The sequence below is a fragment of the Triturus cristatus genome, chromosome 7 (genome assembly GCF_964204655.1).
Source record: "Triturus cristatus chromosome 7, aTriCri1.1, whole genome shotgun sequence".
Taxonomy (NCBI): domain Eukaryota; kingdom Metazoa; phylum Chordata; class Amphibia; order Caudata; family Salamandridae; genus Triturus; species Triturus cristatus.
In genome coordinates this window covers 1,751,460,715-1,751,477,926 of record NC_140590.1, presented here as the reverse complement: position 1 = coordinate 1,751,477,926, position 17,212 = coordinate 1,751,460,715, and the positions used below count along the sequence as shown (strand labels likewise).

General features: G+C 41.2%; 1 protein-coding gene across 1 annotated transcript in view; it reads left to right on the top strand.

Moving 5' to 3' along the window:
- LOC146812995 (killer cell lectin-like receptor subfamily B member 1B allele A) overlaps positions 1–17,212 on the top strand; it is a 136,711-nt gene that overhangs the window by 79,349 nt on the left and 40,150 nt on the right. Inside the window, exon 5 of the mRNA XM_085614664.1 lies at positions 10,435–10,541. Coding sequence (XP_085470790.1) covers positions 10,435–10,541 — 107 coding nt within the window. The remainder of the gene's footprint in view (positions 1–10,434; positions 10,542–17,212) is intronic.

The window sequence follows — 17,212 nt, the reverse complement described above, 5'->3', positions numbered from 1 at the left end:
CCCACGGTATGGTTTACCACGTGTTGTCTACTCAGATAACGGCCAGCCGTTCTCATCCGAACTAATGAAACACGTTTCACTTTTGTTAGGCTATCAATGGAAATTTCACTGTGTCCGACACCCCGAGGCAGCAGGTCTCGTGGAACGCCATAATCAAACTTTGAAAATTAGATTGTCCAAAATATGTAGAGAAAAAGGAATCGATTGGATAGTAGCCTTACCAGTCGCACTCTTTTACATGAGAATGGTAGCACATTCTCGAACAGGGCTATCCCCGTATGAGGTGATCTTCGGTAGACCACCAAATATGTGGGGGACGCCTGTACCCCGTAAAATCACTGATGTTGACTGTAATATGCTGACAGATTACCTGGCTTCCTTGATGTCTGCACTACAATCTTGTCGTTCACAGGTAGCTGCAGCCTTTCCCGATAACACCGAGGTAAAAACCCATGACGTAGTTCCCGGGGACCTGGTGCTAGTGAGAAATTTTGACCGGAAGTCTCAGCTGGATCCTAGGTGGAAATCGCCTCAACTCGTGCTACTAACGACGAGGACAGCCGTGAAGATCGAAGGTCGGAAAGGGTGGTTACACTCGAGTCATATCAAGAAATTTTATGGACTACCATCCGATGTACAAAGTCAGTCCTGCATTCCCTCACAGACTGATTCAAAACTCCCTTTGGTTGAAAAGACTGAATTTACAAACTCTGAACTCTATAAACTAAAACTAAGGTCTAAAAAGTCAGACAATTTGATTGTTTAAGTCCTCTCCAAGGTGAAGCGGTTGAATTTGTCCCTGACATGTATCCTCTAGACCTGAATAGAGAAAGACAGTTGAAAAAGCATGCGTATTGTAAATCACTGCGTAGTCATTGCACAGTAACGTTATTAATTTTGTTTTTCCTAAGTTTTCTGATCATCATTTTCAGCATACTATTGCACATGTATTACCCTATTCTCACGCATGATCACAATGTAACTGCAGAACATTCTTTTAGCGAATTACCTCTGCATGAATTGTCCTATAGATTTGCGCTGCGTAATAACACTTTTATTAGTATGTTACATCATTCCCATCAGACCAGCAATGCTACAAATTGTTGGATATGTGGCCGACTCCCCCCCTATCAGGATTATAAAGGAGTTTTGCCTCTCTTTCCATATCCATTCACACATAATGGCTCCTGTGGAGCGTGGTTTAGTTTGATCAATTCCCTAGATTCAAATTCAGTAGTTTATCAAGACAACTGGGTATGGGGAAACCTGAACCTAGTTTTACTCAAAGTCTGCTACCCTAACAAGGAGGGACTTCCCAAAAGAACAGGAACTGATCTAGAAAATGAAGTATATGGATTAGGTAATTTTACACTTAACCTCATGATTCTGAACGTTGAATCCGAAGCTACACCAATCTTGCCCGCCATGTCAGTATTCCCAGTAAAAGGGGAATTATGTGTAAGAAAGAATGGTTCCATACACATGGGCCATAGTAAATGCACCACTGTGATAAAATTCAGTGATCAAGGCAAGTCTACATTTAGAGCTTCTCGTCATTCCTATTTCATATGTGGTCATACCGCATATATACGCTTACCCCTAGATTGGGATGGCACCTGTTACATAGCATTCCTTCTGCCACCTGTTTTCCTAGCCCCTCCTGATTATCATAGGAATATCCATTTAGTACACACTAGACAGCGGAGAGATCTCCCAATTGTCGATTACACTGAAACGGCATGGGAAAAATATACAGATTTCAATAAAGGTCTCTTTCCCTATATAGGTACAGTCACTAATAGTAAGCTGATACGTAGATTAACCAGGACCCTTGAAGCCGTAGTAAATGAAACTATTTCCGCCTTAGGCAACTTAACAGAGGAACAGTCTGTGATGCGGATTGTTGTTCTTCAAAATCGTCTTGTCCTTGACGTCATCCTGGCCGATAGGGGCGGAGCTTGTAGGATCATCGGATCAAGTTGCTGCATATTCATCCCAGAAAATTCGCCATCTGTATATAAAGCTATAACTCGCCTTCATAAGATTGTAAGCCAGATACACCAGAATCCAGGCACCTGGACTTGGTCCGGTTGGTTTTGGAGCGTGTTGTCAGCCTGGGGATGGAGAATACTATCCTTCCTAGGTATTGGCTTTCTCTTTTACTATTCAGTTGCTGCTTATGTCTACAATGTGGGCCGGCGATTTGTGGTCTGTGTGCCACATCGTGTATTCCACATCAAAGTTTTCGTTCAAGATCCCGGATAAAGAAAGAAGAACAAATGATACTATATGAACAAATTGATGGATTGATGAAGATCGATATCTCCTGAGGTCAGTAGGGGACAAGGAGGGAATGAGGAAATATGAATTTTATGATCAGTTATGTCCCCTATCTTAGACCCCAACGGCTCCATGTATAAGCTACAAGTACATGTATGTTCCCTCCTGCTCCAGTTTTGAAGACGCAAATACATGTGCGTCCACCGTCAACATGTCCTCTTTCAGATCTGCTATGAATGAGTCGGATATTCCATTCCTAAGTATGAAAGGCCACCGACTTTATATGGCTCAGTTACTCTATTTTGCAGTTCAGGCGAGTAGGCCCTGAATGCTGCCATCAAGCCTTTCCCTGCTTCCTACCTCTGACAGCTCCAGTCTGAGCTCACATCTGTATCCATGAACTTTGTCCTACTCCCTGCGCGGCTAACGGTGCCTGACTCGGCCTGTCTGCCTGCCTGCCAAAAACTGTATTTCACCTTCAAGATTATCTGCTCCGCTCCTCATCCAATGCATTCCTGTCTAGTAGTTTAAGTAAACATCCTTCCAGCTACCGAGCTAAGGGCCCGGCTTCTCTGTCCTTGTGCAAGTAATTCATAGCCCTGTTACTATGGAAGATTTCTGCCCCTCGCATCTCATGTAGACACTTAGACGCTTGTACATGCACTCACAGTCAGTATAGAATAGATTTTGTTCGAGAGACCTTTCCTTGTGGATAACATAGTTCTTTAAACATAGGATGTTAGATATGATTTGGGATTAGGTTGACTTGACCCCCCAGACTTTTTGTCTCCACATGTAGAGCTAAATGTCAAGTCCCCTTCACCCCCTAGTTGCACGTCAATCACACGTCATGCTGCTGCGCGCGCATCTCTGCCAAATATTTCTGCTGACATTGTGAAATCCTTTCATGAAAACCACCCATTGTGACATCATACCTAATGACGTTTTTTTGTTACGCCCAGTTACGCCTATTTTAGTTACGCATGTATGGTTTTATCTCTGTTATCAATTGTTACGCCTCCTGCATCTGTTTCGCTGTAATGCCTTTTCTATAAAAACGATTACTTGTCAATAATGTATGGCTCTTCACTTCCTGAACCTCCGTGGTGACGGAATATGAAGTCCACAATTTGAATTGTTCTTGGAATAAAGCCCATTCCGAACCTCTAATACCACGGATTCTGCCTCTTATTTTACTGAGCTATTATTAATAATTTTCCGCATCAAATTAAGTACCGGTAATTAAATTATTTACCACAGCTCCTAGGCAGTGGAACTCCCTGCCCTTGGAGATAAGATCTCTTCCCTCGGCGGTGGCTTTTAGCAAGGCCCTTAAGACATGGCTCTTCGCCAAGGCCTATGCTTAGATATGATCTGCCTCACTATTGAATTGTTTTTGGTTAGGCGCCTTGATGCCTTCGGGCTAAGTAGCGCGTTTATAAGTTTCCTTTCATTCATTCATTCATTCATTCATTCATTCATTCATTCATTCATTCATTCATTCAAGCCCATATGTCCACAGGAATTTTAAAAAAAAGTGACGTTTCTGTGGCGATAGGGGCTTGTAAATATGCCCCCAAGTGTCCAGGACTGGTGGGATACACTTGGGGGTTCAGGACTCACTCGGGCTATATCCATGTTTAGGTACAAGATAGTGGGAGACTTTTGTTTCCCTGTGGCTCTGAACAGAAGACCAGCAAACTAACCCTTGGAGTCACTCTGGTAGTCTTGGGTTCAGGTGAAGATGCAGGGCTCAAAGGCAGGGCTGGCCTCTGAGGGTTCAAGGCAGGCTCCAGGGAGCATAGCAGTCCATCGAAGTAGAGCAAAGCAATATTGCAAAGTGCACAGCAGGTCACAGCAGCAGGCAGTCCTCTGCGAGTCCTTCGGTAGGTCCAGGAATGAACAGAAGAGTGGGTCTGAGGGTCCCATTTAGTCTGGTGCCCTTCCTCTGGAAGGTGGGAGAAGCTTCTAGAAAGGTTCTTTGAAGTGCTTGGAATTTTCTGACTCTTCTGCCCTGGTTCCAAGCTGGATGCAGTGACAATGTGGAGATGGTAGGTCCTGTATGTGAAGGCAGAACACAGACTATTCAGTTGCAAGTTGGCCTGTGCTTAGCTCAGCCTCTCAACCTTCCAGCATATGGTTCATTCAGGCACACCTAATCCCTCTACTGTGTGACTGTCTAGGAGGAATTCACAAAGTCTGACTGTCAGTTATACCCAGGTATGTGACACAAGACAGGCTGCAGGCACATAGGACTAAGGGCAGGAAAATGGCAATTTTCTAAAAGTGGCATTTTCAAAATTGTAATTAGAAATACACCTTATCATTAAAGAGGATTTTTATTTACAGATTCATAGATAAAAAATTGTTATAGCTACCTGATTCCAATTACAACTTATCACTTATTACATGTAATAAGGCAAGCCAATATTCTCCTATGGGGCAGGCAGGCCTCACAGTAGTGAAAAACGAATGTAGGAGTTTTCCACTACAGGACATGCAAAACTTAAAAGTATGTGTCCAACCTTTTAACTACAATGCACCCTGCCCTATGGGCTACCAAGGCCCTACCTTAGGGATGAAATATGCAATAAAAGGGGAGTTTGAGTGTTGGTAAAGGGTTATATTACCAAGACAATGTGGCAGTATAAAACTGCATTAAGGCTGAAATGGTATGCCTGAGACATGTTTTAGCGTGCTACTTACGTAGGTGGCACAATAAGTGCTGCAAGCCCACTGGGAGCATTTAATTCACAGGCCCTGGGTACATGAGATGCAACACTACAAGGTACTTATAAGTACATCAAATATGCCAATCAGGTGTCAACCAATTAAACCATGTTTGAGAGAGTGAGCACAAGCACTTTAGTACTGGTTAGCAGAGATTAAGTGCACATTCATAAGGTCAACAAAAATGAATTTCAGCACAAAAGTGGAAGTATGTATGCAAACTGTTTGGGGGAAGGCCACCATAAGGCTGACAAGCCTAACAACCGTCTACCAGAGAGCAGGGAGCTATGGGATTCCTTACAGCCAAAAGAGGCATTGCCCACCGCTGGAGGTCAGATACAGGGATTAAAAGTTTGTGTATAAATTAGTAGGATATTCAGAGAAGCATGATGAGGTCTGGGAGTTGTGGCAAAGTTACTTAGCAGACACTGATATGTGATTTTGCCATTACATAGCATAGAAATTTACATTAGAGGATACTAAGAGAGTACATGTAATAATAATAATAAATCTTCTTTATTCGGCTTTACACATTGGAAAACCATAAAAGGAACATTTTGATCATACAAATTCATATAAGAACAAAAATCATCTTACATAAATAAAATTCGTACAAACACAAAATCATATATATTGAAAACAAGGAATCATATAATTTCATTGCATCGTTTGAGACTAGATCCAGCGTAAATTTTACAGATTTTTCCTATGCTTCAGAATGCTTTTTAAAAAGTTAAGTACATGATAACAAACCAGTTCGGATTCTAAGAGTTGGAGACGTAGCATTGCAGGGCGACACTGTCTAAGTCCCCATCGCCTTAGTAAGGGTAGTAGCCAAATTTTCCGATGTGGATGATGGAATTTACAAAACAAAATTGTATGCAAATTAGACTGTGCTGATTCCTCATCACAGGGACAAGTAGTGAGAATTAAATCCCACCTATTTCTCTCAGGAAAAGCTACTAGTCTTTAAAAAAAAGTCTAGTCTGAATCTTGTCAGTAACATTCTATCGTACATACAAATCTGTAATGTTAACTAAGGCTGGATAGAATTAGTGGACTGAATCATGTTGGCATGAAGGACCGAGGGTTTTGTCGACTCAGAGGTCAACCTCAGGGACTCTAAATGACTCAGAGCCAGTTGTTTCAACGCTCTCTTCGGTATGTCAATAATTTCTCTGGGTCCAAGGTAATATTTCTCCAGACCAAGCTAATTAAAGAAATTTCTAACATACCGAAGCCATTTTATTTTTGAAGATTGATCAAGAGTCATTGAGTCCACCACGATTGCCTGGGTTAGGGCATTTTTATCAGAGGTCCAGATGCGCCTCCAAAGCAATAATGGTTGGATCCTTATCAAATCCACCAGGTAGGGGATTCCAAGTTCCAAGTGGGAAGCGTAAATTGATGTACTAGTCGGTGTTGTTTTTTTTTTTTTTGTTTTTTTTTTTTTTTATTCCTCATATACCAAAAGTGGGCATTCCAGATGGGGAAACCCGCCCCTCTCCTCTTCCCGCGTTATTCCGATCCCGATGTTTTGGGGTCTGAGGAGAGATGGGAAGGAAATACCCCTCTAGTAGCAACTGTTTTCTTATTCCACCCCATTCCATTCAGTCCATTTGACCCTTAAATGTTTTGGAGACAAAGAACCAACAGTGCCCAGGTGAAAATCATTGGAATATACTCATCTGTTCCGCCATGCCACAAGGGCCGCCCAAATCTTATCCTGGCTTGTGCTATCACAGGCCATATCAAATTCACTTATGTAAATAAGGTACTTCAGACAATCTGCAAAATTTGGGGCATTTTCACTCTTCCAGGCCTTACATATTTCCCGTCGTGCCAGGATGATAACATAAAAAATAAATTTAGAAGCCGGATCATTCTGTTCAGCATGCGATGTTAATCCAAACATAATCATCCTAGTAGTCACTGCTAATTGTCTGCCTAGTACCTCAGCCAGGAACCCTTGAATTTTAAGCCAATAATTCTTTAACAATGGGCATTCTACAAACATATGCAGATCGTCTGCGGCTAACAATTTGCATCTCGGGCAATAGCATTCTAAACTTGTAATTTTGACTAATTTTTTAGGTGAAACGTATACTCTATACAATGTAAAGAGGTGATTTCTTTTTTTTAGGGGGGCAGACTTAACCACCAAATGGAGCATTGTGAAGGAGTCCGCCCATAAATCTCGCAGAGTATTAACGTCTGTACCTATAACATTGCCCCACAACTTTTGGAGTTCAGGCTCGGTTACACCCTCTACCTCTATCAAAGCCCAATACCAGTAAGAGAGTTCTTTTAGCCATCTGCCCTTTTTATTTACCAAATCAAACTTTGGGTTTGGGATGTTGATATTCCATGGAATGGTGGCCCACCAACCCGAAAGCTGATAGTATTTAAATCTGGTAAGTGTTCCCCCGGTCAAGCTCGAGAGAGATTCCCAATCAAGGAGCTCTGAGTCTCTCTGTATATCACTCCAGTGTACTAATCCTGCTGTTTTAAGTGGGGATGAAAGCTTGTCCTTAAGGCAGTCCGGTGTCCCCGGTGAATCCCATATCGGGGCATTAGGAGCATAATAGGGGATGCCCAATCTTTTCCTGATAAACATCCAATTTTTTAATGCCGTACTTAGAATTTTTAATCTCACCTTTTTGTAGTATTTGGGATCTCCAAATTAGAACAAAAAGTATTCCTGTCCTTGTGGGATACCATGAAGAAGTGCCTGAAACAGAAGACCCAAAGAGGAGGCATCTATCTTATCAGCCAGGAGTCTAAAGTTTTTAAAATGAAAGGAGTGGCAGTATATGAGTAAGTCAGGTAAGGCTAACCCACCCATTTTCAAGGTTCTCCTCATTTTCTTCCAAGAGATTCTCGAAGTCTTTGTGTTCCAAATGAAGGAGCCTATTTTCCCCTGGAGTTTGGCTATATCTGATGGGCTAAACATTAGTGGGATGGAATTGAACAGGAAAGTGATTTTGGGTAATATAATCATTTTAATTAGATTCACTCTCCCAAAGATGTTCAACGGGAGGCCTGACCACCGTAGCAAAAGGTTACACACCTCCTTATGAACTCTACTTAAATTTACTTTCGGTATCTCTGCGATATCCTGAGCCAGATGGATGCCAAGATATCTCATGCGCAGTTTTACATCTGGAGCTGCCACCCCCTGATTCCATTGCATGATCTCAGTCTTTTCCCTATTGATCTTATATCCCGAGATCTTCCCAAAGGACTCTGCCTGCCTGAATAACCTGGGAATGGCTTCTGCCGGGTTAGATGTAAACAATAGGAGATCATCGGCATATAAGGCCAATTTTAGAGTGAGATCTGCTATGTTGAAAGGTTTAATTACCGGGTCACCTCTCAGCTGACAGACAAAGGGCTCAATATAAAGATTGAACAATAGGGGGGAGAGAGGGCACCCCTGTCTTGTTCCACGCGAGATATGAACCCAGTCCGTGAGTGACCCATTTATCAAAATGTTTGCCCTGGGAGAAAGATGAAGTGATCTAACTGCTGTTACATAATTTTCTGGAATTCCAAACCTGGACAGAGCCAACCATAAGTATGACCAATTCACTTGGTCGAAAGCCTTGGCGGCATCGATAGCCACAATAGTCAAGGGAAGTTTTTTATCTGTAGCGACGTCTATGGCAGCAATGGCCTGAAAGGTTAGTTCGTTTAGCTGCCTGCCAGGGATAAAACCTCTCTGATCTCCATGTACTATGGATTTTATTACTTTAGCCATTCTTGCCGCCAGGACCCCTGCAAAAATCTTATAGTCCACGTTCAACAATGAAATTGGCCTAGTCGGTGTTGTTAAAAGGAATCTGAGGAAGGTGTTTTCTGCCACCTGAAGGGCACTAATGTCTACATGTCCCCAGACTCCCGCCCCATACAGCGCAATCGCCTGACACTTGGCGGTATAGATTTTTAATAGCTCCAGTGGGGCCCTTCTCCCCAGTCTCTGGGAAAAGCTCATCAGGGACATTATGGCTCTTTTAAAAAGATGGCACCTGGCCTCAACTGCTGACCTCCATTTTAGCCTTTCGTCCATCATAATACCCAGGTAGGAATACTGGGCAGTTACCTCAAGTTTTTGGTCTTTAAGGTAGGTATTCTTTACTCGATTTTTCCCAGGGCCTGCTACCATGACAAATGTTTTTTTAACATTCACATGTAAGTCCAGTCCATCCATAAAATCAACGTACCTATTCAGGGACTTCTGTAATTCACGCGGCGTGCGTGCCAAGATGACCGCATCATCTGCATAGAGCAGAGCGGAATCAGGCGCTGTTTTACCCGTGGGAGATCCTGGGCCCCCCTCAACATCTCTTCCTCCAAGCCGTTCGTATACAAAGAAAAGAGGAAGGGGGCCAGGACGCATCCCTGCCTGACTCCACGCTCTGCTCCAAAAGACGCTGTCAACTCCCCCTTCATGCCAAAACGCACCCTTGCTGATGCTTTAGAATAGAGCTCTCTCAAGAAATCTAAAAGTGGGGGGTCCACACCCATTTGTGTCAGAATCATCCAAAGTTTTGCGTGTGAGACGCAATCAAAAGCTACTAAGAGAGTACATGTGTAATGCTCCTGTTCAGTCTTTTGTTTTGTCAATATTTTGCGTCCAAAATAATGAAAAATTACTGACACCTGAGTTGATATGGCAAGCTATTCACAAAACTCTTCCCTTTTGTGAATACAAAACAAGGTTTGTTGGAGAAGAGGCAGCACACCCCTAGACCACTGCCAACTCTCAAACACATATTACAAGAAAAGGGTAACTTGGTTTTTCAAATGCAGCCCATCTCCTCTAAGGGAAACAGGCCGCTTGTTAACAAAAGTTTATTTTATTCAAAGGCGACCACAGACCTGGTGGTCTGCTGGCCCCAGCAGGTGCCTTTCCAGTGATGGCCACCATTCAGAGTGAGTCATATTTGTGACGTGCCTCATTAATATTCATCACATAGTTCCGATTACGACCGACTAATTAGTACAAAGGTTGGCTGATAAAATTCAATACTGTTTGCAAATTCCCACCATTTCTTTTTGGCACCCAGTACTTAATACATCTGACCCTAAGCATGGTCTGAGAAGTGTAGTCTTTCGTTGCTTCGTTTGACTAATACAAGCATTTGAACCATTAAAGCCCAGGACTGAATACACGTTGTTCTGTATTTGCAGATTTAAGAAACATATTCTTGGGAGGGGGAGGGCAACTACACTTAAAAAAACATACAAAACATCTAATGCATGTTTAATGATAGTAGCCATTTCCTGAACCTCTGTCTCATGTTCGTGCAGTTGCTTAGCATGGACATTGCGTGGTGTAAACTATAACTTTCATGAAATTTCTACTATAGAAAAGTGACATTATGCTTATACCAGAACTATCATTGTATTTCTTGTGTCCAGGATTACCTGACATCCAAAATAACCAACTATGCTTGGATTGGACTTTTCAACACACCCGCAGGGCGGCGCTGGACCTGGGTCAATGGATCCACCTTGAATCAAAATGTGTAAGTCTGCCAATCCTATTTTCAAAATTTCTGTGGAATTTCGGGCCATATTATCAAGAAGGGCGTTTAAAATTATCGCCGCTTTAGCGGCAGCAAACTGCCGCTAAAGTGGCGATAATGGGCTTTATAATATGCCTTAGAGAATTCCAATAGAATTCCAATAGAGGCCCAGGTTCTGGTGTGAAGGACATCAAACCTGGGCTTCTATGGGAATTCACAAGGGCATATTATCAAGCCCAAAGCAGCGATCATTTTAACACCCTTTTTGATAATATGGCCCTCCATTTCTTACTATTGTTCAAGTTCTTCATTTAGTATGCCACAATTGTATGTTACCCATAAATTTCAACAGATCCCAAAATGTATGCATAATATTTTCTAGTCTTTCACATAACAATTGTCATCTCCACGCAGTCTCTATTTGGTGATTGAAGTGTTCATCAATCAGTCAAATAAGGCTGTCTATATTATCTTGCTATACCCCATTATAATAGCAATTGTTAATTCATATTAATTCATAAATATTACTGAAAAAATACCCTAATAGTGGGAGGGAGACTGTTCTATCCCTGTACCTAGATTGTAACAGTTTGTTTGAGGTGGGTACAGACAGTGAAGGTGCCTGTAGTAAGTACATGTATTTCCAGCCAGTGGTGCAGTCACTGTGTCTCTCACTCGTGTGATCACAGAACCCCAGGATGACTTGCTGTGTCCAGTTGGGCCTTATTTCTCCCAAGTGAGGTCTCGTGATCTACAAACCTTTCAGACAGAGTTGGTTTCACTTTCTTACCACTGCATTCTGTGATCTGGGCAGGGCTGGGGAGAGCACAGAGCTCACGAGGCCTCGTCCAATCTCCCTGTTTCACACACAGATGTCACTCGAGTGACTGTGGCAGTCCAGACCGACTCCCAGATCCAGAGCACTCATTTGTGAGTTGGGGTGCTGTTTCTTGACTGGGCTGGCCTAACCCTTCAAGGCTGGTGTGCCAGTACAACAATTGCAATAAGCAGGGGAGGGGCTGGAATTGTTCTCTTTTGAAATATAAAATTAAAACAATTAACACAACGTGAGAAAATCACATACAATATGTTTGCCAACTGTCTAAATTAACTCTAACTAATCGTTAATACAAACAGCTATGTAATAGCCATGTTATGTATGTTATGAATATTACAACACTCATTTTCCTCTAGGCCCTTTCTGAGCAGCAAAACATAAACAAATGGCTGGTATTTTGTTTCCCTAATTATAAAGACCCTGTCAGACATCTTCCAAAGCGCCTCCTGCTAACTGTAGGTTTGTGTTTAGTTTATTACAATGAGACGAGAACAGCACCAGGAAAGAGCGAGTGGTGAAACTTTCCTGGTTCACAGCACTGCAGCTCCCATAACGATGTAGTTTGCAAAGTAAAAACAAGTATTTAGAAAAGTCACTCGGACTAACATCCTCTTACAGCCTTTTGGCAATGCTTCTTTGTTTTGTCTTGCCTTTGCAAAGGTGTAGAGTTTGGGAAGCTACTGGGCTTCTGCCAATCTAATAAAAAACATTGACCAAGGGCAAAAATGTTTTCTAGTCTCAAAAAAGAACACATTACCATAGTAATCCCTGGCCCTGAAGAGAACTACTTTATGTGTTGATGTGCTTCTTGTGAAAGAACAGCTTGCCTTAACTCATAGTGAAGTCAGCCAATTGCTGAAGTGAGGTGATGAATTACCCCTTAATAGTGGGTTGGAGGAAACCACGAATGGTACAGGCACAGACAAATGGATGAAGTGTGGCTGAAAATCCCTATAAGTAACTATGTCACACACATACTTTTTTTTAATTAAAAAGTCTTGGCTAACACAGATGTAAAAAAGCCAATTGATATGCCATTGGCTTCCAGTCTCTAGTGTTTGAGAAAGAAAGATAGAACGTAAGCTAGAAAAAAGAAAGAAAGGAAAGAGAGAATGGAGAAGAAAGAAAGAAAGAAAGAAAGAAAGAAAGAAAGAAAGAAAGAAAGAAAGAAAGAAAGAAAGAAAGAAAAAAAGAAAGAAGAAAGAAAGAAAGAAAGACAGATAAGAATGAAAGAACGAAGGCAGGAAGGAATGAAAGAAGGCAACAAAGAAGAAAAGAAGAAGGCAAGAAAGAAGGAAGGCATGAAAGAAGGAAAGAAAATAGGAATGCAAAAAGTAGGAAAGAAAGAAGTCAAGGAAGAAATAATGAAGCATATAAAGACAGCAAGCAAGAAAGAAGCAAACAAGGAATGAAAGCAAATAGGAAGGAATAAAATAAAGAAAGACAAAGAGAATAAGAAAGAAAGAAAAAGGAAAGAAAATAGAAGAAATAGACAAAGAGACAATAGAAATATTAATAAAGAGGGAGAAATAAAGTAAGACAGAAGGAAAGAAAGTAAGAAAGTAATAGACAAGGAAAGGAAGATGGGAAGAACAAAAGAAAGTAAAAATGAAGAAATGAAGACCAGAAAGAAAGAATTAAAGCAAAAAAGGAGGAAAAAATGAATTAAACCAAGAAGCTGGAAAGAGAGAAAGAAAGAAGGCAAGAGAGAAAGAAAGCAAGAATGCAGACAAGAAAGGAAGAAGGATTGAAAGAAAAGGAAAGCAAGAAAGAAGGAAAGTAATGAAAAAAATATAGAAAATCAGAAACCAGGAAAGAAGGGATGAAAGAAAAAAAGGAAAGAGGGAAAGAATGACTAAAAGAAAAAAGGAAAGCAAGAAAGAAGTGAAGAAGGAATAAGAAATGAAAGCAAAACAGAAACAATGAAACAATGAAAGAAATAAGGAAAGCAAAAAAGAAGAAAGGGAATGATTGAATGAAAGAAAAAAGGAAAGAAAAACAAGCAAAACAGAATGAAATAAAAAAGGAATCAAGAAAGAAGAAAAACAGAATGAAGGAAAAAAGGAAAGAATGAATGAAAGAATGGAAAGAAAGAAAGAAATAAGGAAAAAAAGGAAAAAGGAAAGAGAAAAAAAGAAAGGAGAGAAGAGTGAATGAAAGAAAGTTAGAGAGAAGTGAAGAAAAAACTAAGGAAGAAGTAAGGAAAACAGGAATTTTAAAAAGTGTTACAAGTGCTGCAAAATAAACATGATAACGGCTGGTTTTCTTCCTGGGCAAAGTTTATTAAAGAAAAATGGTAAAGTTGAGTCCAGAATAACCATGTTTGGGAAAATTGTCCACCTATGAATTCAAATGTATATTGAAAATGTTGATACCTTAATACAGAACAGATTCAAATGGATGCAATCTGTAATGCTGTGAAATTCCGTTTAGAGTGTCCTTTGTTTATCTGAGAAAGTCAGATTAACAAAGGACTTTCCCATAAGGAATTTACAACAGCATTGTCAGGAGACAGAAACTGATAAAGTGTGGAATGAAGCCTGTGGTGGTATAAAGCATCCTGCTGTCACATAAGACTCTATTTAAAAAACATTTTTTTTATTGATTTTGCACCATAATCTAATAATAATAATAACCCCACTCCCCTCCACCCGCAAGCAGACAATTTCCCTAGCTATTAACAATTTCATCCAAACCAGGTTTTGGTAGAGAGGAAACAACAGCAACAAAAAATGCATCAGGTACATACATATATATGCAGCTTCAACCATCTTAGAATAAAGAGAAAAAAGAAAAGAAAACCCCACAAGGGAAAAGGATGGAGACAAGAGAAAAAAGAAGAACCACATCATTAGGTGGGAGTTCAACTGCTACTTCAAATCATAAAATGGTTTCCAAGTTACAAAGAGGAAGCCAGACTCTTGACATTTTTTCCCTTGTCTTCAAGAATAGATAGCCCTTTCCAGATGATAAATTGACAATAAGCGGGTAAACCATTGCTGAAATACAGGAGGAAAGGGGTTGAGCCTGACTGTTGTCAGGCAGATTTCATCATCAACCCCTAGCAAACCCCATCGAGAGGATAAAACAATATCGATCCCCAGGTTTTCTACCAAAAATGTATTAATCTCTGATTTAAGGCTACCTAACATAGGGCAAGTAGTCAACATATGAACCAGATCTGTCGCAAAATCTTTACATCTGGGGCATCTCGTCCCAGTGACCTCTCCCCACTTGACAATCTTTCCTGGAGTTATATAAAGATTGAAACAGGTTTTAAAATGTTGAGCCTGTAAATTGGTTGAAATTAAAAACCTATGAGCATCTTCCAAAAGACCTTAATAGGTCATCAGGTGGAGCATTAATCTTATCCTCCCACCCTTTTGAAAGCTTAACTAAATGAAAATTAAATGAAATACCAGCATTTGTACAGCACACAGCTACCTCCGGAGAGGTGTCCCGGTGCTGGGGGCCTTCGGGAAGATTAAGCAAGCTATTTCCCAGAGTCACATGGTGCTGGGCTAACCTGCTGCCAGCGCCGGGGATTGAACCATGAAACCATGGTCCGGAGTCAGGCACCCTGGCCGCTGCGCCACACCTCTTACAAATCATCTTTCATCGTATTATTTAGGGCTTTTACAAGGGCCCCTATCCCGATGTCGTCTGCCATAATCACCCCCATAACCGCTATCTTTTTGATCCCCTCATCCCACCACCTTTCTTCATTAAAAAGTCCCTGATTTGTAGGTATTTAAAGAAACCCTTGTGGTCAAGGTTGAATTTTTTTTCAATAATATCAAAAGTTTTCAATGAAACTCGAATAAAAAAATCTCCTAATGTTCAAACTCCATGTGTCATCCATTTACACACATATGAATCTTGGAAAATCTCTGGCAGCCACGGATTATCCTGTATCGGGTTATAATTATTGAATCTCCTAAGGCCTATTCTTTTACACACTTTACCCCATATACGATAAGCCACTATTACATCCTTAAATCGTACTCTTTTATAGTTTCCAAATTCGATTTGTCGCAGGAGACATCCCCTTCTCGTTTCCCCCAGCATAAGCTCGTATATAGATGGGGTCACCCCACACTGTCCTATGTTGTCCCCTTTCTTACCCAAAAGGGTAGCCAGTTGTTGTAATGCAGCGCCCCAAAAGTACAATTTAAAATTGGGCACTGCCCGTATCTGGGGAACCTGTGTGCAATTCCAGTCGGGGGAGACTATTCGGGAGAGGCGACCAAATGGAAGATTCCCCATAGAAGTGGGGGGAAATGATAGTAGATGTGGGCTAGGGAAGCAAGGTGTTACGGGAAAAAGTACTCTTACCGGTGACCGTAGGACTGTAATGTATAATGGTGATGTAAATACTGCTTGGCTTACATGGTAATTGTTATTTTAACCTGTCATGTTTAATGAAAAGATTTACAAAAAAAAGAATTGGGCACCACCAGCTCTCCCCGTTCAAAAATCTAAACGCTCTCCTGGGGTTGGCATATGCCCACAAAAATGATGTCACTATCTGATCAATTAACTTAAACCAATTATTACCTATTGACAGCGGGATAGCCCGGAAAAGATATGAGATCCAAAGTAAAAATATCATTTTGATCAGATTGGTCCGACCGATCACTGACAATCCCAGGTTATTCCATCTCCAAAAATCTTTTTTTGCTTTGAAAATTAAGGGCATCAGGTTAGCTTCCACAATCTTTCCTACCACGGATTTGATAATCACCCCAAGGTATACTGCTTCCTCAGTAACCCGCCCATCAACCAGGAGTTCATCTTTATTAATAATAACCTGAGTTTTTTCCCTATTCAAAAAGTAACCAGAGAACTGGCCAAATCTTTTGGCTTCATTTTCAATCTCTAATAATGTGCCGCTGGGTTGAGAAGTAACGATAGCAAGATCATCGACGTACGCCAACATTTTAGTCTTCCCCTCCAGGTGACCTAATCGGCTGGATTGCCCGTTTGTATTGAATTTATCTGATCCGGTGGTCAATATAGAGGGCAAATAAAAGTGGGGAACAGGGACATCCTTTCCTAGTACATTGTTCTATAATTACTTCTTCGGATAGAGATCCTAGCCCTGGGATTATAATAAGGGGCTTTCACTGATCTAATAAATCCCTGTCTGATGCCCTTATGAGCCATCACCTCCCAAAGATACGGCCAGCACACCCGATCAAACTCTTTTTCGGCGTCTAACAAAATTACAGCCATAGGATCTTTAGTAAACGCAGCCGCATCAAAGAGGGTTATGACTCATCGGATATGATCAGTTGTCCACTTGGCGGGGATAAAGCCATGTTGTACGGGAGATGTAATGAAGCTGATAACTGTGGTTAAGATTTTTGCATTAATCTTGGAGTCACTATTAATAAGTGTAATTGGACGATATGAGCCTAGCTGGTTTATTCTTTTTTAGAAAAACTGCAATCCTAGCCGTAGCCCAACTATCCGGGGGGGTATTCCCTTTCTCTACCTCCTGCATCAATTTAGCTGGATGTCCTTTTATAGAATTCTTCGGGGATAGAGTCCATGCCGGTTGCTTTCCCGGATTTTAAACTCTTGATAGCTACTTCTATCCATTCTGATGAAATAAACTGATCTATTCTCCTCCTGTTGCATTCTTCAAGAATCTCCTCGCATGAAGTGGAAAGATATCACCCCATGGTATTAGAATCATCGCTAGCCTTGGAGTACAATTGTTGGTCGAACCGCTGAAATGCAGCCCTAATCTCAGCCGGATCAGATTTCTCCCCAAGCACCGGATCTCTTATTTCCCTTATTTGTCCGCCCACAGTTATAAATCTTGCTC